The sequence below is a fragment of the Protopterus annectens genome, chromosome 3.part0 (assembly GCF_019279795.1).
Source record: "Protopterus annectens isolate FY-2018-M chromosome 3.part0, PAN1.0, whole genome shotgun sequence".
In the NCBI taxonomy this organism is placed as follows: domain Eukaryota; kingdom Metazoa; phylum Chordata; order Ceratodontiformes; family Protopteridae; genus Protopterus; species Protopterus annectens.
This window is the reverse complement of record NC_056731.1, coordinates 1,768,167,904-1,768,192,816: the sequence shown is the minus strand read 5'-3', so window position 1 is coordinate 1,768,192,816 and position 24,913 is coordinate 1,768,167,904. Positions and strand designations below refer to the sequence as shown.

Genomic DNA, 24,913 nt, shown 5'->3' with positions numbered 1-24,913 from the left:
GATTTCCATGATGATACGCTCCATAGCCTTGCAGACCAGGCTGGTCAGGCTTATAGGGCGATAGTTTCTGGGGTCTGTTGTGGCACCACCTTTGTGGAGCGGGACCACTGTTGCTGTACACCATTCCTTGGGTACATATCCTGTAGTAAGGCTGAGAGTGAACAGTGTCTTTAAGTGAGGGTTTAGTTCTTCTTGGAGCTCATGTAAGACACAGCCCAGGACACCGTCTTGTCCCATTGATGCTGTGTTTTTTGCTTTGGAGATGGCAGCTCTCACCTGTGCATCTGTGATCACAGGGAGGCTACATTTTGTTGGGATAGACATTTGCTCTGTTGGAGGGGAAGGGGGGGAGAAGTTTGCACTGAACCTTTCTGCCAGAATGTTGGCAATGTCTGCGGGTTCAGTGTATTTTTTGTCATTTTGCACTAACTCAGAGCATATCTGGGAGTTGCCTCCCAGGTTCCTGACATAACTAAAGAAACCTGGTCATTATCTTTAGTGTCTTGTGCAATTTTTCTTAAGAAGCTTGCCTTTGATGATTTTATGAGGGATCGTAGTTTCTTGTTATTACTGATCAGAGACGCCTTCCCTTTTTGGGATTTTGCTCTATCATGTAGTAGCTTCCTCCTTCTGTTATATAGCTTATTTATGGCCGGGGTCCACCAGACAGGTCTCCTGCCTTTGGAGGAGTGAGTCTTGGTTTTATATGGGATAGCATGCTCCATGCATTCCTGTAGGTGTCCATAGAATGCTTTTGTAAAAGATTCTGTGTTTTGGGCCGCAGTTTCCACTTGCCCGGGGCCTTTGAAAGATTTCACCTTGGTTTTGAGAAGTGTGAAGTTTGCTTTTGAGAAGTTCTTCACCGTGGTTTCCTTGGCTGGGGGTGGGGACGGAATATGGATGTCTAGTGAGATTAATTTATGATCTGATCTTACCAATGAGGGGTATACCTCTGGTGTGGAACATAGAGACCCCATGTTGGTGATGACCAGGTCCAATATGCTTTCCCCTCTTGTGGGAGTGGTGACCAGTTGTTCCATAGCATTTGAGTTTATAAATTCTAGGAACCGTTGGGCGAGGGTGTTTGGGCTTGAGTAGTTTTCCCAATCAATGTTTGGGTAGTTGAAGTCACCCAATATAATGGTGTTTGGAGAGACCTTCATATTTTCCAGTGTTCTCAGGAAAGCTGAGTGGGGTTCCTGTGTTTGGGAGGGTGGTCTGTAGCAGGCTACAAACTGAAAGGCAGTTTTGCCCACTGTCAGTTGCACATGGATGGTTTCCGATGCTTCGTGCAGTGCCACTAACCTGGAGGTGTGGGTATCTTTGATGCATATGGATACTCCCCCTCCTTTTGTGGTTCGGTCCAAGTTTTGTGGCCGAAAAGCATGGTATGAAGTATAACCTGGTAGTGCTGGGGTGCTTTCGGGAGCCTTGAACCAGGTTTCTGTTACTGCACAGATATCGATATTCTCCATACTGAGGAGAGTCTTGAGTGCGTGCATCTTGAGGTTTAGACTTCTGGCGTTGAGCAGCATTACCCTTAGTTTTTTCTTTGTGTTGTCTATGGAGGTGGGTTTGTCTTTTTAGCCTTGCCTAAAAAAGGCACTATTGGGGAGGCAAGAGCCTTTGCCAGTATTCGAAAACCCAGGGGTGACAGGTGCAAGCCGTCCCTCGCGAAGCAACGTGGCTTGTCGAGCATGTCATCCCAGGCTGACAGACACTGGATCCCCTTTGAATGAAACCAATACTTTAGCCAATTGTTAAAATTGATCATTTTGTCTTTATACTGTGGCATCATTCTTGGTGAGGGCAAGATGCTACTCAAGGTCAGGGTCATAGCGGCCTGGGCTACATGATCAGAGAGCTCCTCCATGTCTCTTTTCATGTAGTCCAGGGAGGTACATCTCAGGTCATTCACACCAGCATGGACAATGACAGAGTCATATTTGTACTTGCTTTAGAGTGACCTGAGTGCATGTGTTATGTGGTGGATCCTGGCACCCGACAGGCAGCTTACAGTGACCTTCTCCTTATTCAGTCTGGTGAGTGGGACGTCAGTGTGTCTGACAACAGAGTCGCCTATTACAAGTGTATTCGGTGTGTTGTTTAGTCTTAAGGGCTGTGACTGTGTGGCACACTGACTTTGTGAGTTATGTGTTACATGGGTATGGTTGCTTGGATGTCTGCTTTGGCGGTCTCTGCTGCTTACACAGATTTTTGTTTAGAGCCTCCGAGTATGTTTTTGTGTGTTTATGTGTTTGGTTTGCTGATGCGATGGGTCTATGTGAGACTGGATTTGTGGTGTGTGTGGTTACCTTTTCCTCCTGACAGGCTGTGCCAGTACTGGGTTGAGAGAGCTCAGCCTCCAGTTTGGCTACATAGTTGCATCTCTCACATATGTTGAAACATCTCAGACCAGTCTCCTGGATGTTTCTTTGGTAGCAGAAACATTTTTGAATCAAAATCTTTCCTTATCAGTGAAACAGTGACAGCTTCTATCACAGTGAGTCAACAAATTATAACTGACTAATTTGGTGGATGAGGAGGAATCCCCTAACAAGTACAGAGAGATTTACACTGCCATCTGTATTACTGATGTTCACTCTTGGAACCCATTTTCTGAGATGATTTGTTGCCGAAGAGTAAAATGGACAGCCAGATTTAGGTGAAGGTTAAAAGGCTTTCCAGGGTGGGCATTCTACAAATAGTCATTCAGACTTGAACCATCTTCTCTCCTTTCTTTTTGTAGCCCATTTGCTTTTGTTTTTTGAATGGCTGCTTACCAGAAACTTGCTGTATCTGATTATTTTGCTTTGTACAACAGTATGCAGGGGCAGGTGTAAAACCTTTAAAAAAACATGGAGAAGGAAGGCTGAAAAATCTGAATAATCCTTAAATCATTTTCCCTCGCTCATCACAATTTTCAGGACCTAAGCAACAGATGTTCCAAAACATTCCACCTTAAGAAGAATTCAAAATGCCAGCTTTAATATCTTCAGGTAGATTTTTTTTACGTATAACCAACATACCTTCCAATAACAGTTTCAGTAGTAGCTGCTCTGAAAGAGGAATCACCTGAATCATAAAAACACTTCAATGAGTGTTTAAACACTTGAGACACAGAAGCAAGGAGGAGGAAAGGTGGATATGATAGTCCTCATATTCTCAACTGATGTAATCATAAAGTTTAGCATGTCATAGGATCACAGAAGGTCACTAGGTTAATGGCCCTGGGGCTCTTCCAAGCCTAGCCGAGAGTTTATCCCCAAAAAGAAACCTCAATCAGCACTCATGTCAGCTTGACAATTAATAATACTAAAAATAAGCATGGCAGAAGGATACAGTGTTTCCCCGAATCTGTTAAGTCTCTCCCATCCTTATCCTGTGTGTGTGTGTGTGTGTGTGTGTGTGTGTGTGTGTGTGGGGGGATTAGCACTTATCGGATGTTTAGCTGCAGTGGGATTTACCAAAGAAATCATTGCAGTGTCAGATCGGGGACCAGAAAATAAAAATTTCCATAACTACGTCACAATCCTTTTTCTTAGGTGCACCATACTGGCCGTCAGGCAGTTATAGGCTGCAACAAAAACATAATTCAATGCTAGAAGAACAGGAGGAACATGAGTGGGATTCAGGAAATTACAGTTATAATAAATATGAAAGATGTACTTACCATAAAGATAGACATGTTTTGTCTCCTTCCATCCTACCTCAACAGATGGGTCCTTGGATCTGACATCAGCCATTCTCAGGCTTCATCCAGAACTCAAGCTCCTCACCTTAGACATAATACTCTGTAACCAGTAAGATGCCTCGGATCAGGCTTTCCTCCAATACCAGAAAAAGGATGATAGTTCCCAGTATTAAAATAATGAAAAACGACCTAATAAAAAAAAAAAAAAAGCTGTCATGGAAAGGTTTTGAAGAGCACATAATCAGGACAAGGTAGCTCATTATAGGTTCATAGGTGCATAGGTAAATGCTAGGCTATCTGCCCGAGGGCATCTATAAGCCTAGCCAGAATGTGTTGGCTTTAACCACCCCCTTAGATTAGTTCCCTGTGCCTCTGTCCAGCTGAGACATTAGTTCCCTTGTGCCTCTGTCCAGCCGAGCCATTAGTTCTCTGTGCCTCTGTCCAGCAGAGCCACTGCAGTGATCCTCAGGGTAAAGTTTCTATTTCCCATCCACTCGCCAAGGTATCTCTTGAAAAGTGTTAGTGAGGGGCTCTGCCTAATGTAGACTGGAATCATATTCCAAAGCATGGGGAGTCTCTGGGACAGGAATCTATCCCACCAGCACGTCCTATTACTCATTGTGGTGAGGTTTAGATCCCTAGAGCATGTGGCTCTCGGGGATTTGTTTTTTTTTAGGTGGAGCATTTCCATCAATTCTGGGTTGTACATGGCCTTGTATGTCAGGCAGAGATCACCTCTGAGTAAGCGGTAATGCAACCGAGTACAGCTGGAGTTTCTTCAGTTGGGCTGCATATGGCATCTGTTTGAGGCCAGTAATCCTCTTGGCGAGGTACTTCTGTGGTCTTTCTACCTGTTGCAGGTGTCCTGTAAGGTACATCCTAAATGGTGCATTGTACTCTATGATGGGTCTGATGATTAGAGGGTTACAATAACCTCTTTTGTTCTAGATGCGAACCCTACTGTGATTAGGTGGGCCACATAGAAGGATTTTCTAACCACCTTGGCAATATGATTATTAAAGGAGAGATTACTATCTACTTGGGTCCCCAGATCCCTTATGACATTTTCTGTATTTAGGGGACTACCACGTATGTGGTAGTTCGCGGGTACTTTGTTTCTTCCAAAGGGGATGAGTACGCACTTTTTGGCATTTAGCTTGAGGCCATGATTTTGACACCAGGTATCCGTCTCAGTGAGACCCTTCTGGAGGATGTCTGTATCAGCCGGAGAATCAATTATGGCCCCCAGTTTGCAGTCATCTGCAACTTGGTCAGCCATAGTCCTCCTGTGCTTGCCTGTACCTCTGAGAAGTAAATACCGAATGGGAGGAGTCACAGGACTGAGCCTTAGGGGACTCCACTTGTCATCTGTTTAGAGTCAGACCTAGAACCTGCAACTCTCATCATGTGGGTTCTATCCGTGAGGCAACTGGCAACCCATCTCATGATGTAGGGGTTGAAGTTCAGGCTGGTGAGCTTGTCTATAATACCAGAATGGGGAATGGTGTCGAAAGCCTTTGCAAGGTCTAGGTAGGCTGTGTGGACCTCCTTTCCCCTCATCTAAAGCCTTGGCAACTGTCTCAAAGAAGTCCACCAAGTTTAGGAGGGTATGATCTGCCCTTAACAAAGCCAAACTGGGTAGGGTCCAATGTTTGGAGGTTCCCAATGTCTCTGTTAATGAGTTCCATGATGATGTGCTCCATAGCCTTGCAAACCAGGCTAGTCAGGCTTATAGGGCGATAGTTCCCAGGGTCCCCTGTGGCTCCACCTTTGTGGAGCGGGATAACTGTTGCTGTATGCCACTCTATGGGTACGTAGCCTGTAGAGAGACTGAGTTTGAACAGTGTGTTAAGGTGAGGGGTTAGTTCAATTTGGAGCTTGTGTAAGACGCAGCCTGGGACACTGTCTGGCCCCACTGGAGCTGTGTTTTTGGCTTTGGACAGGGCTGTTTTAGCCTGTGTGTCAGTGATTGTTGGGGCTCTACATTCATCTGGTATGGTTATGGGCCCTTTAGGGGGTGAGAGGGGGATGAAGTTTGCACCAAACCTGTCCGCCAGAAAGTTGGCAATATCAGTTGGTTCAGTGTAATTTGTGCCATTCTGCACTAACTCAGAGCAGATCTGAGAGTTTCCACTTATGTTCTTGACGTAGCTGAAGAACACTTTGTGGTTATCTTTGGAGTCCTTGGCAATTTTTCTTTCAAAGCTAGCATTGGATGATTTCATGAGGGATCATAGTTTCTTGCTGATACTTATCAGGGATGTCTTTCCTTCTTGTGATTTTACTCTTTTCTGTACAAGTTTCCTCCTTCTATTGCATAGCTTGTTTATGGCAGGGATCCACCACACAGGTTTCCTTTTCTTGGAGGAGTGAGTCTTGGTTTTGCTTGGGATAGCATGATCCATGCATTCTTGCAGGTGCTCATAGAGTGCCTTTGTAAGGGATTCAGCAGTTTGGACAGCATTGTCCTTTAGCATGGGGGCTGTGAACCTTTCCACCTCGGTCTTGAGTAACGTGAAGTTTGCTTTTGAAAAGTTTTTCACGGTGGTTTCTTTGATTGGGGGTGGGGGCGGAATGTGAATATCCAGAGTGATTAGACTATGGTCTGATCTAACCAGCGAGGGGTTGACCTCCGGAGTGGAACACCGGTCGCCCATGTTGGTGATGACCAGGTCAAATGTGTTGTCACCTCTAGTGGGGGTGTTGACCAGTTGATCCAGGGCATTCGAGTTTATAAATTCTAGGAAGCGTTGGGCAAGGGAGTTAGTACTTTAGTAGTTCTCCCAGTTAATGTTTGGGTAATTGAAATCACCCAATATTAGGGTGTTTGGTAGAACCTTCATATTTTCCAGTGTCTCCAGAAACGCGGAATGGGGGTCGTGGGTCAGGGTGGGTGATCTGTAGCAAGCTACAATTTGAATTGCAGTTTTGCCCATTGATAGTTGCACATGGATGATCTCTGAGGAATCGTGCTGCACCACTAACCTGGAGGTGTGGGTATCCTTGATGAATATGGATACACCCCCACCTTTTGTGTTTCGGTCTGGGTTCTGTGGCCGAAAAGTATGTAATGAGTTATACCCTGGTAGTGCTGGGGTGCTGTCTGGAGCCTTAAACCAGGTTTCTGTTACTGCACAGATATCGATGTTCTCCATACTGAGGAGTGACTCGAGTGCATGCATTTTGAGGTTTAGACTTCTGGCGTGGAGTAGCATTACCCACAGTTTTGGTTACTTGTGCTATTTACGGTGGTGGGTTTGTCTTTTGAGCCTTGCCTAAAAAAGGCACTATGGGGGTGGCAAAAGCCTTGGCCAGTATTCGAAAGCCTAAGGGTGACACGTGCAAGCCATCTCTTGCGAAGCAACGTGGCTTGTCGAGCATGTCATCCCAGGCGGACAGTTACTGGATCCCCTTTGAATGACACCAGAAACTTAGCCAATTGTTGAAGTTGAAATTTTTTTTCTTTATACTGTGGCATCATTCTTCATGAGGGCAGGATGCTACTCGGGGTCAGGGTCATACTGGCCTGGGCTATGTGATCAGAGAGCTCTTCCATGTCTCTTTTCAGGTAGTCCAGGGAGGTACGTATCAGGTCATTCACACAAACATGGACAATGGCAGAGACGTATTTGTAATTGTTCTGGAGTGACCTGAGTGTTTGTGTTATGTGGAGGATCCTGGCAACCGACAGACAGCGAACTGTAACCGTCTCCTTGTCCAGCCTTGTTAGTGGGACATCAGTGTGCCTGACTATAAAGTATGTTATTTTGCCTTAAGGGCTATGATTGCGTGGCAAACTGATTATGTGAAGTATGTGTTTCATGGTTAGTGATGGGGTGTGGAGGTTGCTTGGATGTCTGCTTTGGCAGTCTCTGTTGCTTTTGCAGATTTTTATTTAGAGCCTCCGAGTATGTTTTTGTGTATTCATGTGTGTTATTTGCCTGTGTTGGTTTAATAGGTCTATGTAAGACTGGTGGTGTGTTGCAAGTATTTCTCTTCTCCTCTTAACTGTCAGTTCCAGTCTTGGGTTGAGAGAGCTTTGCTCCAGTTTGGCTGTATAACTGCATCTCTCGCATATATTAGTATTTGGTGGTAGGAGGAGAGGGTTGTCTGTGTACATGAGGCAGTTGTAACATTGTCTCAAAATGCCCAGATTCATCAGTTGGACTAGAGAGTACACCTGAAACTGCCTTTTGGACATGCCTGAACAGGTAAACTGAGCTGTTTCACTGATTGTCTGGTAGGGACGAATAGAGAGCCTTGTCCTTCTGGACAGTATAGGGGGGTCTAGTTCTACAGTTAATTAGTGCTTGCTATGAGTTTTGAGCAAGTGCTGGGCTGCAAAATGAATGGTTTGAGTGCTTAAGGTTAAAGTTAGTCTAGTTCCAAGGGAAAAATTGAAGAGTAGACTTCGTAGAGCCGGGAATAGTTTAACCCTGGCTAATTGGTGCTGCCCGGCACACAAAACCACACAAATTAGCTTTTTATAGCAGGGAAATTAAGAGATAGAAATAAGTCCAAAATGGCCAATAAACTACTAACTTCCAAGGACCAGTGGAAAAATGAAAAAAAAAGGGGGGGGTGGAAAGAGGGAGGGAAGTTGAGAAGAATGAAAACAGACAACTCAGATCTCTCGATGTGACAAGTAGGTAACATTTGTATATGACCGGTCTCTTCTGTCCATTCCTCAATGGAAGAGGCACAGTCCTCAGCTACTAGAACACTTCTGAGGTCTCATGGAAGGATATTCTGGAGCACAAACCACAAAAGATGCATTCCGTCCCTCTGGCTAAACATGTCTCTGAACACGGGGCACATCATAGTTTTAAGTTTACTGCATTAGAAATTGTCATTAAAAGCTTGCTTGGTGGTGATATATGTAATTTAACTGAGATAAAGAAACCGCATTGGATATTGTCTTTATGAGCAAACAGGAGCCCGGTTTTAAATGATAATACCTCTTTAAAACCTGTGCTCAAGGCTCATCATTTGCTTCATTGAAAAGGATTTTGTCTAGTGTGGTTTGATCATGTGACTAACAGTTCATTTAATGACTGTCTATTTCTTTCTTATGAATGGATTTGTTCTCATTGAAATTTTATGGTCTGAAGAAGCTGCTTTAGCAGTGAAAGCGCTTACCATTTTTTAATTTTGTGTTGTTGTTTTATTTAAGTGCTTTACTACCTTTTAGCCGTGGCAGTCAGAGTTTTTATCTCTTTGTTTTATATTCTGGAGCACAACCAAACCAAAGACAGCTCTTGATCTTGACTGTAAATCCAATTTATAGTGAAAAATGAAGGTATGGACATTGGACCAGGTAGCACCAGCACAGATGTCACTAAGAGGTACTCTGGAGAAGAAAACTGTAGAAGCTTATAAGCCTATAAAATCTGGGTTTAGCATAATGGTTAAGGTCTTTACTTCAGACACACAGGGTTTCATTCTGGCCTTGAGCTATTACTAGGCTTAAAACAGTCCTCCAAGGCAGTTAATCTAGTACTCACCTTTAGGGGTTGGAGGGTGGCAAAATGCTTACGGTGATCACCTAACAGACACAAGGTACACAGTCTAATTCTCAAATGAGATAACTGGCTAGGCTTAAACTAGCCTACAAGAGTAATTAGCTTAGTATCAACTATGAACCTAAGCAGCTACAAATCTAGTACAGTGAGTCTTAGGACATCTGGATACAGATAACCCCTTTTCTTTGCAGAAATGGGAGACACAATCCAAAAGCCAACAGGAGAGTGTTACCTCAGTTCTCCTTTACCCATATTAGCTGAAGAAAAGGAGACAAATAACTGATCAGTCTTTCTAATTCTCTTAGTATGATGCAAATAGAAATAAAGCTGACAATGCAGATGCACCAAGTTTAGCATGCATTCACCCTTACTGGAAAAATTCTGGAAGAATACAGGAATGCTGATTAATTGAAAGATGATTCAGAAACCATCTTAGGGAAAAAAGATGGACTGATTCTTGAAGATGCACTGTCTTTGTGGAAGACCACATAAGGAGGCTTACTAAATAAGGACTGAAGCTTTGAAATTCTCCTGAAAGAGGTGATGGCTACCAGAAATAAAATTCTTATTGTGGAAAACTTAAAGTCAACTTTGGTTGCAGGTTCAAAGGGAGGGCTAGTTAAGGCCTGCAGCAGAAAAGTAATGTCCCAAGGAGGCACAGTGTCTCTTAGTCGAGGATAAATGCTTCTGATAGTCTAAGGGAGGCGATGGGGGAGTGATTTTCTCCCATATGAAAGCTGGATATAGCAGTTGGTTGCACCTTAATAGTGGAGTAATTGGCTTTGGCATGAAAAATAAATGTCAGAAAATCCAAAACGGCCAGGAGAGAGGCTCAAATGTGTTTGAGTTTTTGTAAGAGGCCTAGGTAGAGAACAATTTCCACTTACTCTTATAAACTTCCTGGTGGAAGATCGCTATGAAAAGGCCAAAATATGCATGACTTGGGAAGAAAACCTGGACTGCCTAGCCTTTACTGTAACTAGAAAAAACATGCGGTAAGTTTGAGGGCTTAAATGTCCAGGTGAAGCAACCTCGAACATTGAGACAAGAGATCTGGACTTGAGCCTAGAATCCAAGGAGGGTGAACCAGCTGAGGCCAGAGGAAAGGGAAAAAGGAGCAATGAGGATCTTAGTGGCCTTTCTTGTCAATGCTTTCTAAAGGAAGTTTAGAATCAGAGGGACAGGAAGAAAGGTGTACAGAAGTCCAGGCAGCCAGCTGTGGATTACAACACTCCATGGTGACTATTCCTCCTAGGGGATCGTGCTCCATTTTATGTTGTGGGGGATGAAAAGAGATCACTGCAAGGTTGACCCCATAGGCTGAAGATCCAATTTGCTACTTCTGGAAGAGGGACCACTCATGAAGGAGAAGGATAAACCTGGTCGGCCAGTCTGCTAGAACACTGGACTTCCTCATAATGTCCAAGTCTATCAGAAAGCGGAGAGGAGACAGTGCTCATTGCCACTTTCTCATGGTCTCTCGACATAAGTGGTAGGATCACATGCCCCCTGTTTATTGCTGTCCCAGACTACTGACATGTTATCTGGCTGAATCGAAATCACACTTGAGGGGAGAGTGTCATGGAATGCCTGCAATGCTTGAAGGACTGCTGCCATCTCTAAAATGTTGAATTGAAGAATGGCCTCTTTCAGAGACCATGCACTTTATACCATCTTTCCCAAGAAATGCCACCACCTCCACCCAAAGTGGGAAGCATCCGTGGTCAGCATAGCTTGAGGTGAAGGTTGAGCAAAGGAGCATCCTTGAGACACAATTGGTGACTCCAGCCACCACCAAATATGAGAAATGCACATCCTTCAGAACAAAACCTGAAAGGACATGGGTTGACATCTGACAGACTACTGGGCCAAGGTCCACCAGTGTACTCTCATGTGATACCTGGCAATTGGAATCAGAGTAACAGCTACAGCCATAGACCCTACGAGGTGTAAAATCAATCTCTCTGTTGGTTTCTGGTATGAGAGAACAGCCAATGCCTGTTTGTAAATTGCCAAGATGCATGCTTGAGAAAGTCTGGTGATTTGAAGTTGTGTGCCCAAAAGTGCTCTGATAAACTCCAAGGTCTGAACAGGTTAAAGCTTAGACTTTGTTATATTTTCCGTAATGCCCAGAGTTGAACAAAAGTGGAGCAAGAAGTCCTTGGCCTGAAGTAGATTCCTGGGTGGGTGGGGGCAGTAATGAGCCAGTTTTACAGGTAAGGGAACACCCAGAATGCCTGCAGTCTGAGATGAGTTGCAACGACCAACATGCACTTGGTGAACACCTGGGGGGAAGGTTGTGGTGAGACCAAAAGGCAGGGCTCAGAATTTGAAATGACTGGCCCCTATCCAGAAGTGAAGAAAGCTCCTGGAGCATCTGTCCATCTTAGCAGCAGTCTGCATTTAAAGTGGAACAGCCTTACAAGACTTTCTGCAAATATATAGAGCTGAGTATATTTTTCTGTATTATTCTGTATTATAGAGCTAAATTGTTGCTTAGACATCTGTTGTCTTAGTGTTCTGCAAATATACAAAGATCAGTATATATTTTTGGGTTTTATAATTTGCACTCTGATTCCTCACATCTCTGTTGAAACTTTCTTTCCCACCCCCATTGTGGTTTCTATTGCTTGTGTGTTGTTAACTCAAGGTTCCCTTAATTTGAACTGTTACTATCAGCAGTCTGCATTTAAAGTGGAACAGCCTTACAAGACTTTCTGCAAATATATAGAGCTGAGTATATTTTTCTGTATTATTCTGTATTATAGAGCTAAATTGTTACTTAGATATCTGTTGTCTTAGTGTTCTGCAAATATACAGAGATCAGTATATATATTTTGGGGTTTATAATTTGCACTCTGATTCCTCACATCTCTGTTGAAACCCCCCCCCATTGTGGTTTCTATTGCTTGTGTGTTGTTAACTCAAGGTTCCCTTAATTTGAACTGTTAATAGCAGCAGTCTGCATTTAAAGTGGAACAGCCTTACAAGACTTTCTGCAAATATATACAGCTGAGTATATTTTTCTGTATTATTCTGAATTATAGAGCTAAATTGATGCTTATATATCTGTTGTCTTAATGTTCTGCAAATATACAGAGATCAGTATATATTTTTTGGGTTTTATAATTTGTACTCTGATTCCTCACATCTCTGTTGAAACTTTCTTCCCCACCCCCTCATTGTGGTTTTTATTGCTTGTGTGTTGTTAACTCAAGGTTCCCTTAATTTGAATGGTTAATAGCAGCAGTCTGCATTTAAAGTGGAACAGCCTTACAAGACTATCTGCAAATATATAGAGCTGAGTATATTTTTCTGTATTATTCTGTATTATAGAGCTAAATTGTTGCTTAGATATCTGTTGTCTTAGTGTTCTGCAAATATACAGAGATCAGTATATATTTTTGGGTTTTATAATTTGCACTCTGATTCCTCACATCTCTGTTGAAACTTTCTTCCCCAACCCCACCCCTCATTGTGGTTTCTATTGCTTGTGTGTTGTTAACTCAATGTTCCCTTAATTTGAACTGTTAATAGCAGCAGTCTGCATTTAAAGTGGAACAACCTTACAAGACTTTCTGCAAATATATAGAGCTGAGTATATTTTTCTGTATGATTCTGTATTATAGAGCTAAACTGTTGCTTAGAAATCTGTTGTCTTAGTGTTCTGCAAATATACAGAGATCAGTATATATTTTTTTGAGTTTTATAATTTGCAATCTGATTCCTCACATCTCTGTTGAAACTTTCTTCCCCACCCACCCTCATTGTGGTTTCTATTGCTTGTGTGTTGTTAAGGTTCCCTTAATTTGAACTGTTAATAGCAGCAGTCTGCATTTAAAGTGGAACAGCCTTACAATACTTTCTGCAAATATATAGAGCTGAGTATATTTTTCTGTATTATTCTGTATTATAGAGCTAAATTGTTGCTTAGATATCTGTTGTCTTAGTGTTCTGCAAATATACAGAGATCAGTATATATTTTTTGGGTTTTATAATTTGCACTCGGATTCCTCACATCTCTGTTGAAACTTTCTCCCCCCCTACCCTCATTGTGGTTTCTATTGCTTGTGTGTTGGTAACTCAAGGTTCCCTTAATTTGAACTGTTAATAGCAGCAGTCTACATTTAAAGTGGAACAGCCTTACAAGACTTTCTGCAAATATATAGAGCTGAGTATATTTTTCTGTATTATTCTGTATTATAGAGCTAAATTGTGCTTAGATATCTGTTGTCTTAATGTTCTGTAAATATACAGAGATCAGTATATATTTTTTGGGTTTTATAATTTGCACTCTGATTCCTCACATGTCTGTTGAAACTCCCCCCCCCCTCCCTGTTCTGGCAGTAGTTTAAATTTGGTGGCTTTTGCAGTGCCCGTCCCACTGTAGATTTGATCTAGGACACTCCCCCAGTCCCATCTCTTTACCGCATTCTACCTAATAAACCCTTTCTGCACTTGCTTTTAGTCCTTTTTAATATAATTACATTTTTTCAAACTGTGTGTGGACTAATATTGCTACATACTCAAGTGTGCCAAGCTTGCACTGCATGTGAATTGATTTTACTACTTTTCTGAAAAAAAAAAAGAATTGTAAGCCTGTTTCCTACCTTTCCTGTAATTAGTGTTCCAGATACAGATTTGCTGTATCCAGGACTATTTGTAAGCTTCTGAGCCCCCAAGCCTTTCTGTGTTGGAGGGAAGCCTTCTAGCTTATCAGTGGGAGTGGTAAGCACTAGGTAACCTGTCTACCACATAAGGAGTGGTTCTGGCCCAGAATTTGTAGTTATTGGCCATTTGGGCAGTCTTGCATCTCTCTCAACTTTCTGATTTAAAGGCCTGCATTTGCACTTGTTTCTGTCCTGTAACTCATGGGCCCATCTCATTTGCTGACTCAAAAAAAAAAAGAAAAATTCTGCTTTTACTGTATTTGTGTTTCTTGCTACTTTATTTTGCTTTTGCATCATCTTAAAAGTACTCAATTGTATTTATTACTGCTTGGTGTCATTCTAAGCCTTTTAGTTTAAGCACTTGGGCTTTGGACCAGTTGTTTTACATTAGGAAGGTTTGTGGCCTGCACTGTGGTGGTAGGACAGGTAGCTTACATCCTTCTAAGTTGGGAACTGCTGATTGAGGGCTTAGTGTCTGTAATTCTAAAAGTGTATTAATTCTGGTTTAAGCACTTGGGCTTCAGGCCAGTTATTTTACATTAAAAGGGTTTGTGGTCTGCACTCTTGTGGGAGGAGAGGCTGGAATCTGCCCTCCTGAGCTGGGAATTTCTGGTTAAAGGCTTTTAGTGCCTGCATATTTGAACTGCGTCTTACTGAAATTGGTACACCTTGTTTGCTGTAGCATAGACTAGATCCAGGCCTGCTGAATCTAGCTTTTTTTGTATAACTTGAGCACTAATCCAGGCATTCTTTAAAGTATTCAACTGTATTTATTACTGCTTGGTAGTAACTTGATTAAAGTGTAGCTATCATTCTAAGTCTTTTGGATTAAGCACTTGGGCTTCAGACCAGTTGTTTTACATTAAGAAGGTTTGTGGTCTGCACTCTTGTGGGAGGAGAGGCTGGACTCTGCCCTTCTGAGCTGGAAATTTCTGGTTAAAGGCTTATAGTGCCCTGCATATTTGAACTGTTTCTTACTGAAATTGGTACACCTTGTTTGCTGTAGCATAGACTAGATCCAGGCCTGCTGAATCTAGCTTTATTTGTATGCTGCTTGTTTGTTTGCTTGTTATTTCCCTGAAACGCAAATTCCACCTAAAATGCGGCTTTTCAGCACTTCTGTGGATCCCTAGTGATATCTGCATTGCTTACTGTACTTAATTCCTTGTTTCACTTGAAAGAAAGTTACTGTTTGTCGTTTTTTCATTTAAGTTACCTGAAACACATTGCATTTAAGTTACCTGGCACTTGCTCACTAAAGCAATTATATAAGTCAGCACTAAAATGTTAAAAGCACTACACCCTCACAAACTCCCCTTGAGTACCTCTTTCCCCATTGGCCCTTTTTTTTCAATTATAAAGGAATTCCCAATACTATTCTAGCATGTCCAAAAGTCAGTTGTCAATCTCCTCTCTGGTCCAGCTGGTGAATCTGGGAATCTTGAGGCAATGTTACAACTGCCTCATGTACACAGACAACCCTCTCCTCCTCCCAACAAATTCCAACACATGTGAGAGATGCAACCATATAGCCATACTGGAGGCTAAGCTCTCTCAACTCAGTACTGGTGAAACCAGTCAGGAGGAGAAGGAAACCACACTCACTCCAATTCTAGTCTCACACAGACCTACCACGACAGCAAACCAAACACATAAACACACAAAAACATACTCGGAGGCTCTAAATAAAAATCTGCCTAAGCAGCAGAGACCTCCAAAGCAGACACCCAAGCAACCGCTAATCCAAAACAAAACACGTGCAACACATAGCTCACAAAGAGACCTCCAAAGCAGACACCCAAGCAACCGCTAGTCCAAAAAAAAAACACGTGCAACACATAGCTCACAAAGCCAGTGTGCCGAACAGTCATAGCCCTTAAGGCTAAACAACACACCTGATACACTTGTAATAGGTAACTCTATCGTCAGGCACACTGACGTCCCGCTCACCAGGCTGTACAAGGAGAAGGTCACGGTGAGCTGCCTGCCGGACGATAGGATCCGCCACATAACACAAGCACTCAGGTCACTCCAAGGCAAGAACAAATATGACTCAGTCATTGTCCATGCTGGTGTGAATGACCTGAGAAGTACCTCCCTGGACTACATGAAAAGAGACATAGAGGAGCTCTCTGAGCATGTAGCCCAGGCCGGTATAACCCTGACCTTGAGTAGCATCTTACCCTCACCAAGAATGATGCCACAATATGAAGACAAGATGATCAATTTCAACAAGTATTGGTGTCATTCAAAGGGGATCCAATGCCTGTCAGCCTGGGAAGACATGCTCGACAAGCCACGATGCTTCGCTAGGGATGGCTTGCACCTGTCACCCCTGGGCTTTTGGATACTGGCAAAGGCTCTTGCTACCCCCATAGTGCCTTTTTTAGGCAAGGCTCAAAAGACAAACCCACCTCCATAGGTATCACAAGGGATAAGAAACTACGAGTAATGCTACTCAATGCCAGAAGTCTAAACCTCAAGATGCATGCACTCGAAACTCTCCTTAGCATGGAGAACATCGATATCTGTGCAGTAACAGAAACCTGGTTCAAGGCTCCCAAGAGCACCCCAGCACTACCAGGTTATACCTCATACCATGCTTTTCGGCCACAAAACTTGGACCGTACCACAAAAGGAGGGGGAGTATCAATATTCGTCAAAGATACCCACACCTCCAGGTTGGTGGCACAGCACGAAGCATCAGAGACTATCCATGTGCAACTAACAGTTTGTAAAACTGCCTTCCAGTTTATAGCCTGCTACAGACCACCCTCCCAAACCCAGGAACCCCACTCGGCCTTCCTGAGAACACTGGAAAATATGAAGGTCTCTCCAAACACCATTATATTGGGCGACTTCAACTACCCAAACATAGACTGGGAGCATTACTCTAGCTCCAACACCCTAGCCCAAAGGTTCCTAGAATTTATAAACTCAAATGCTATGGAACAACTTGTTACCACTCCCACAAGAGGGGAAAACATACTGGACCTGATCATCACCAACATGGGGACTCTATGCTCCAGACCAGAAGTGTATCCCTTACTGGTAAGATCAGACCATAAACTAATCTCACTGGATATTCACATCCCAACTCCACCCCCTGCCCTGAAAACAACAGTAAAAAACTTCTCTAAAGCAAATTTCACACTCCTCAAAACCGAGGTGGAATCCTTCAAAGCCCCCGGGCCTGTGGAAAATACGGCCCAGACCGCAGAATCCTTTATAAATGCATTCAATGAACACCTTCAGGATTGTATGGATCATGCAATCCCAAATAAAACCAAGATCCAATCCTCCAAAGGCAGATGTCCTGTCTGGTGGACCTCAGCCATAAACAAACTATACAATAGAAGGAGGAAGCTACTACATGATAGAGCAAAATCCCAAAAAGGGAAGGCATCTCTGATCAGTATTAGCAAAAAACTACGGGCGCTCATAAAACGTCTAAGGCCAGCTTCGAGAGAAAAATTGCACAGGACACTAAGGATAATCACAAGGCTTTCTTTAGTTATGTTAGGAACCTGGGTGGGAATTCCCAGATATGCTCAGAATTAGTCCAAAATGACAAAAAATACACCAAACTCACAGACATTGCCAACATCCTAGCTGACAGATTCAGCACAAACTTCTCCCCCCCCCTCCTCACCAAAAGGGCAAATATTTATCCCAGCAGAGTGCTGCCCCCCTGACATCTCAGATGCTCAGGTAAAAGCTGCCCTCTCCAAAGCAAAAAACACAGCATCAATGGGACCAGACGGTGTCCCGGGCTGCGTCCTACATGAATTCCAAGAAGAGCTAAACCCAAACATAAAACTACTGTTCAATCTCAGCCTTACTACAGGATATGTACCCAAAGAGTGGCGTACAGCAACAGTGGTCCCTCTCGACAAAGGTGGTGCATCAACGGATCCTGGAAACTATTGCCCCATAAGCCTGACTAGCTTGGTCTGCAAAGCTATGGAAAGGATCATCATGGACCTCATAAATAAAGATATTGGGGACCTACAGACACTGGATCCTACCCAGTTCAGCTTTGTTAAGGGCATATCCTGCCTCTTAAACCTGAATGATTTCTTTGAAATGGTCACCAAGGCCATTGACGAGGGGAAGGTGTTCCACACAGCCTACCTGGACCTCGCAAAAGCCTTCGATACAATACCCCACTCGGGCATTATAGATAAGCTCACCAGCTTAAATATAAACCCCTATGTCACTAGATGGGTTGCAAACTGGCTCAAGGATAGAACCCACATGGTTAGAATTGCTGGAGCCATGTCAGACTCCAAACCAGTTAAAAGTGGCGTCCCACAAGGCTCAGTCCTGGGACCTCTCTTGTTCGGTATATATTTCTCGGAGGTACAGGCAGATGACTGCAAACTGGGTGACATAATCGTCTCTCCAGCTGACACAAGCATCCTCCAAAAGGGCCTCATATAAACAGGCAACTGGTGCCAGAGCCATGGCCTCAAGCTAAACACCAAAAAGTGTATAGTCATCCCCTTTGGCAAAAACGAAGTGCCCACAAATTACCACATAGGTGGTAATCCATTAAGTACAGAAGAAGTAATTAGGGACCTGGGGACCCAAGTTGATAGCAATCTCTCATTTGACAACCACGTGGCCAAAGTGGTTAGAAAAACATTTTATATGGCCCACCTAATCATAAAGGGATTCACATCTAGATCAGGGGAGATCATCGTGCCTCTTTACTCATCCCTCATCAGGCCCATAATTGAGTACAATGCCCCTTTCGGGATGTACCTTACCAAACACCTGCAGTAACTGGAAAGACCCCAAAAGTACCTCACCAAGAGGATCATAGGGCTCAAACAGATGCCATATGCTGCCCGGTTAAAGAAACTCCAGCTCTACTCAGTGGCATACCGCCTGCTCAGAGGCGATCTGTGCCTGAAGTATAAAGCCATGTCCAACCCAGAATTAATGGACATGCTGCACTTCAGAAAATCCAAATTCCATCGAGCTACGCGCTTGAGTGACTTGAACCTCAGCACTGAAATAAATTGGACATGCTGGAGGAACAGATTCATAACCCAGAGGCTCCCTTCACTCGAATAAAATCCCAGTCCAGGTTAGGCAGAGTCCCCCATTGACTCTCTTCAAGAGGAATCTTGATGAGTGGATGGGAGATTGTAGGTTTACCCTGGGTATCACTTCTATGTCACTGTTGGACAGAGGCACAGTATACTAACCTCGAAAAAGGGCATAGCAAAATTAATGTAAAATGGGTGGTGAAAGCCAAACACACTCTGGCTAGGCTTATAAATGCCCTAGGGCAGATAGCCTAGTATGAACCTATGAACCTTTATATGGTAGTATGCATCCTGAAGTTCAATCAAAATTCCTTAGCAGGATGGACTATATTGTGATCATCCAGAATTGTGCTCGTTTCACAAACTTATTCAAGTGACTTTGCTTCAAGACTGGCCTTAAGTCGCCATTCTTCTTTGGCACTGAAAAGAACCTTGATTAAATTCTGGATTCTGTCTGATCTGGTGGAACCTCTTGGATAACTTGATGTCTTAGAAGTTTTCTTATCTTTGAAGCAGCTGCTTACCTTTGCAAGGGTGGAACATTTTGAAGTTTCTTTAAACTTGTAGGGGGTAAAGAAAGGGACTGGACTAGTCTCTGATTATTATCCTCTGCACCCACACTTTTTGAGTGACAGACACCCAAGTCAACAGGTGCAAGGACAAGCAATCCCAACTGCCTCCAGAGAGAGGAAATCAGGCAAATATTTAGAAGTGCTGATGGGGGTTCTTGGAGAAAGGACCCAGAAAGCCCTGGTTCTACAGACCACTTATGACCTGGGGGTGAAATCCACCATTAAAGTACACCTTAGGAAGGAGTTTCAGAGGGTCATGCCTGTAGAAATGGAGCTGCAAATAAATCGGAGGCATCTTTCTCTTTACAGAGGATTATCGGTAAGAGGAAGAGGCTAAGCACTGGATCTGAAGCTTGAGTGCTGCCAAAGTCAGATCTGATTCCGATCAGGGGACCCATCTATTGATGAACAGACAGAAGAGACAACATAATAGCATATACTTTTTTAAAGATAGTGAAACATCATTATGTTTCCACTGAAACAACTGGTTCATTCTGGATATAGTTTCAAAGAAGGAAAATCCTTCAGAGGGACTATCAGAATAAATACTCTCCTCAGAGTCAGAATCAATCAGCTGATGAGAGAAAGCAGAAGTTGTCCTCCCAAAATCACATACCTGTTAAATATACTGTTAACCTTCAGAAAGTAAAGCATTCCTTTTTCTCTTATGAGTAACAGTAACACCAAAATTGGAAGGAATAAAAGCTTGAACTTAGTCCTGAGCTAAGTCCAATAAGTCACTCCTGTGTAAACTAACAGAGGTAATGCAAGGTAAATGGTTTACTTTCTTTTTTTCAACAGGAATTTTCATAGAAACAGACCAAATCCTGGCAGTCAATTCACCCCTGGGAATAGGCATCCCAGGCTGGTTAGGCAAAGTGGCATTCCCTGCTCCTTCCTAAGAGACTGACAAGAATGTTGTTTTTCCTTGCCAACCAAGGTGCCACGAAAGCCACAGAGGACATGTCTAATCCTTGTGCCTGAATGTACGATACCAGAAGCAACCAAGGAAGAAGTTAAATGGTCTGAAAAAAACAAAAAGGGCTGAAGTAGACTCCACATCTGCAGCTGAGGCAAATTTGTAGTCTGCTGAAGAGGCAAAGGTTGTCTGGAATTTTTTTTTTTGTGGCTGGAAAAAGGAAGAACCCAGGAGCCAGTAAGTAAAGCCAAAAAAGAATCCTGAAGCTCAGGTAAGACGGACAGCAAAAACTGACAAAATGGGTAATAGAAATGCATTTTTTTCTAACAAAAACACTGTTAAATGCACTACAAGCATCATGGCATCCAAAAGTAATTTAACAAAAGTTTTAACAAAGAAAAAATGTAGATTTTTTTCCCACAAAAGTAAAAAGACATAATTCACTGTGAAAAGTGACTGAAAGGCATGTGACCGTCCAATTTTTTTCTCTAGCTTAAAATAATTAGTTTTAAGAAAAAGTTAAGTTTCTGTTAAAAATTATTAATGTAAAAGATTTTCTCCTTGAGGGAAACTTGTTTGCCTGACAATGGTGAAATGCTAGCAGGCTGCCGATCCTTGAAAATCTACAAGAGGAAAACTCTTCAGCAGCAGGAAAGCTACAAAGGTCTTACCATCCAAACCATTGATTTTCTTCATCTCTGCCTGACCTGCCAACAGTATGGGCACATGGAAGGTGTCCTTAAGCTCTGGAAGATGGTCGGTTGTTGTTCCCTATGCAGGACATAACCCCATACAGCTAACACTACTGCAGCAGTGATCAAACGATGAACATATTTTGATATTACAAACGTTGCAACTGAAGGTATAAAGATGGCCTTGTTGTCAATGGATTTAGAAGGTGTTTATCAGAACCATAGCTAGGTCATCTGACACCCTGTGCAGCTCCCTGAACTGGACCCTTCCCCCCTTGGTACAGTTAAACCACCATACAGACAGTGCTTCAGCTGTGACTGCACATACAGTATAATATTAATTTATGAATCAGCAATATCCTCATGGTTTCATGTATGAATGCTAGTAATGTACACCCAGCAGTATCAGCACCTGCCCATACAGCCCCCTAATATGCTGCACCTGATGCAGCCATCCCCTTTGCCCTCCCTAGTCAAGGCTCCCATATTTATCATCCTTACTAAATAATGACACAACCTAGGACACAGCATGAGAAGGTGACTGCTCAAATGTGATGCAAGCAGATTCATCTCTGGACTGCCACACCTTTTTGTTACATCACAAGAAACAGACATTTTTTTCTGTTTACAGTATCTAATATTTTGTTTTAATGGCTTGGGAAGGCAAACTTTGCCTGACATATTTGACTTAGTTGCTTGCTCTCAAATAATCATTGCTAACCTGGTAACAGTGCCCCCTTGCTTAATTACCACATTCCAGTAGTACTGTCTATTACTATCTACAACCCATTTGGGCTTGTAGGTTGTGTGAAATTGGTTGGGGACGTGGCTGAACTGCAATTCTGCTGCAAAGCCACATGGTTGTGGCAAATTATCTGTGGGAACAGAGATGCATGCGGTTCTATGCCCACAGCAGGAATAGCCATTGGGGGGGGGGGGGTAATGTTCACAGCCCTCAAGCTTTCTGGGGCTAGCAAGCAGTCTGGCAGGCACCAAAAACAGGATGCTAGGTGTGCATGTCAATGGCAGATAAAGTGCAGTGACCAAAGGGTAATGCCTTTATTAATATGTCAGGAGACATGACTGATGTTGTTTTTACAGTGCATGCTTATGTAACTACCACTTGTAGAAGTATGCAGCAGCATGGAGGACATCCTGTACATCGAAGTAGTCACACTTGTGCTCCAGTATGTGTTTTAGGTGATGCTCCCTAGACACAAAATCTTTCTTTCCTGGTGTGTGTGTGCATGTGTGTGTGTGTGTGTGTGGGGGGGGGGGGGGTAACAGGCATCCCCCTGAGTATGAATTTTTTGGGTATCTCTCAAATTTTGACCCTGTTGCAGCATGGTAGGAAGTTCTGGGAGTTATATGCTATGCTGACATTGTAAGACCTTCAGATTCCAGTGCAAGGCTACGTCCTTTGTCTGTGGAAGATCCAGGTCAGACAGGTCACACGCATTCCAGTACCCCACTTTGCAGTTCGTTAGTCCAGCTGTGGACACAGAGTTGCATGCTTCTTTGTTCCCACAGTGAATGAGGTATGGCCGCAGGTGTCTGCAGCTGAATTGCGATATGTCCCCAATGAAATCCCCCAGCATGGAAATATTCTGCAACCTACAAGCCCAAATCTGTCTGCAAAATCCCTGGTTGAAAAACAGCCTGGAAGGATTTATGTACCAGGAGGATAACAAAATTATCTTTACATTTAATGCTTCTTCCCAGGGAGACGGGAGACCAAATCCCATGTGACCCAAGGTCTTGCAAATAAAATCATTGATCATAAACCAATGCATCTGCAGTTAATTTTTAGTATGGGAGAGAAGAATAAAAAGGAAAATCATGATTCATCACTGTAATGAGACTGTAGTCTAGTAGCTAACCTTACAAAAATGTTTAGACACACCACTGGATTCTCTCCATGTGGAGAACTGTTAACGATACCATTTATCACAGAATATGACAACAGTCCTAGCACACCTGTAGGAATGTGCTGGTTATTAAATGAGTTTCCTTCACAGGCAGATTGAAACAATCCAGAAACATCTGACACCAGAGTTCAGATGAACAGAGTGAGGGAGGGGCTTAATATAATCGTGTGCATACCCCCTAAAACTTTCTAAGAGGGAACTGTGTCTGACAGCTATATATATTAGGGACTATTTGTATGTGCTGCAAATCTACAACAGTTTGTTGCAGGCACAGTGCAAGGATTCCTTACATTCTTGTATGAATTACGCATACAATAATAAATATGAATTCCTTTTGACTTCAAGCATAGAAACAAAGGGGCAAGACATTTAGTAACCACACTATGGTAGGGAAAAAGACCAAAAGGATTACCTTTGCTGACTCTCAGAGATGTACCGTGGGGGAAATCATTTCTCACAGTGCTTCAAAGACTACACCAGCTACACTTGGTGTTCGATCATGATGCAAAGCAATGCTTTTTAATATTAAAGCTGCCCTTTTTCCAAGACACGTTTGATGGCATTAGTGTGCTAAAGTGTTTTAAACTTTGTGACTGCTGTAGATGTACATAAAATTAAATCAGAGGTGATTTTTGGAAGAAGTAATTGAAAGTAAGGTCAGTTCCATGGTGCAGACCCAGAAGTGGAATCATGATAATCAAAAAATGAAAAACTACAATTTAATATAAAAGATATAACTGCATTAGAAGAAATTGCACATAATCTGAGATTATCATTCTAAACAGTTAACAGGATATGTCAGACAACTGGAAACATGTGAAGCAGATGTTTGTGAGTTACTGCATGAGCAATATTATAAGTTCCCATAAAATAACACATACTCAATTTGCAAAAATGTCAGAATCACAAACATGACTAACATCTTTCCGTCCAATAATTTATAGTGTCAAATAAGGTGTAACAGAGCTACATTAGTAGAACGGTGCAGTTAAAAGTTAGGTTTGGAATTAAAAGAAATGTTAAGAAATTCTTCAGCCACAGAAACAGTGATAAATGTGAACTAGTCTTTTACCAAAGCATGCAGCAGTGAAAATCATCAATCATATATTATAAATTTCAGGTGTTCAACAGGGGATTAAAAGAAAAAACGGTAATACAGCAGATAAATTAGTAAAGAGTTGCTAAAGTCAACAGTAAGTAAAGCAGAGCAACCAAAAGACAAATGGTTATTTTGTCCCGTATCTGATATATGACAAATGATCATCAACTGTCTATCACCTTCCAATGACTTTCACCTATAATTAGTGTCTAATGTACAGGAATAAAATGGTAAATACAACTTAAGAATAGAATGGCAAATACAGCTTCGCAGTTCTTTCTTGTCTATCATATTTTATTAAATTTGTAAACACCATCTCTTATTATCACTTCATGAGGCTAACCTTTTAATTTTTCCTGGTACTGTAATGAGGAGCATGCTGCCTCTGATCCTTCATCACTGCTGGAGATGGAGTCATCGTCATCAATATTAATTTCTTCTGTAATAAAATTTGGACCCAGCTTAGCTTGGTATTTCATACTCAACCTCTTAAGGGTCTTGTTTTCTTTACTAAGCTGAAAAGGGAAGAAAATGGTTAGTATAACCATTGGTTCATCAAATTACATTCTTGAATCACTGAAAATATTTTTTACTTCAAAGAAACAAAAGCCACACAAAGGCTGCATGCTTAATAAACTGCTTTTCCAGGCCATTGATTTTACTATGTTATATGGTACATGAAAGCTGATGAACATAAAAAAATGTGGCTATAATAAAATCTCTAATTTAGCTAATCAGTGATGGCACCTGGATAGTAGCC

At 42.5% G+C, this 24,913-nt stretch overlaps 1 protein-coding gene across 1 annotated transcript in view; it reads right to left on the bottom strand.

The window, feature by feature from the left end:
• The window catches only part of LOC122797181 (shootin-1-like), a 1,945,876-nt gene that overhangs the window by 666,666 nt on the left and 1,254,297 nt on the right, over positions 1-24,913 (bottom strand). The window contains exon 5 of the mRNA XM_044066002.1: positions 24,497-24,668. Coding sequence (XP_043921937.1) covers positions 24,497-24,668 — 172 coding nt within the window. The remainder of the gene's footprint in view (positions 1-24,496; positions 24,669-24,913) is intronic.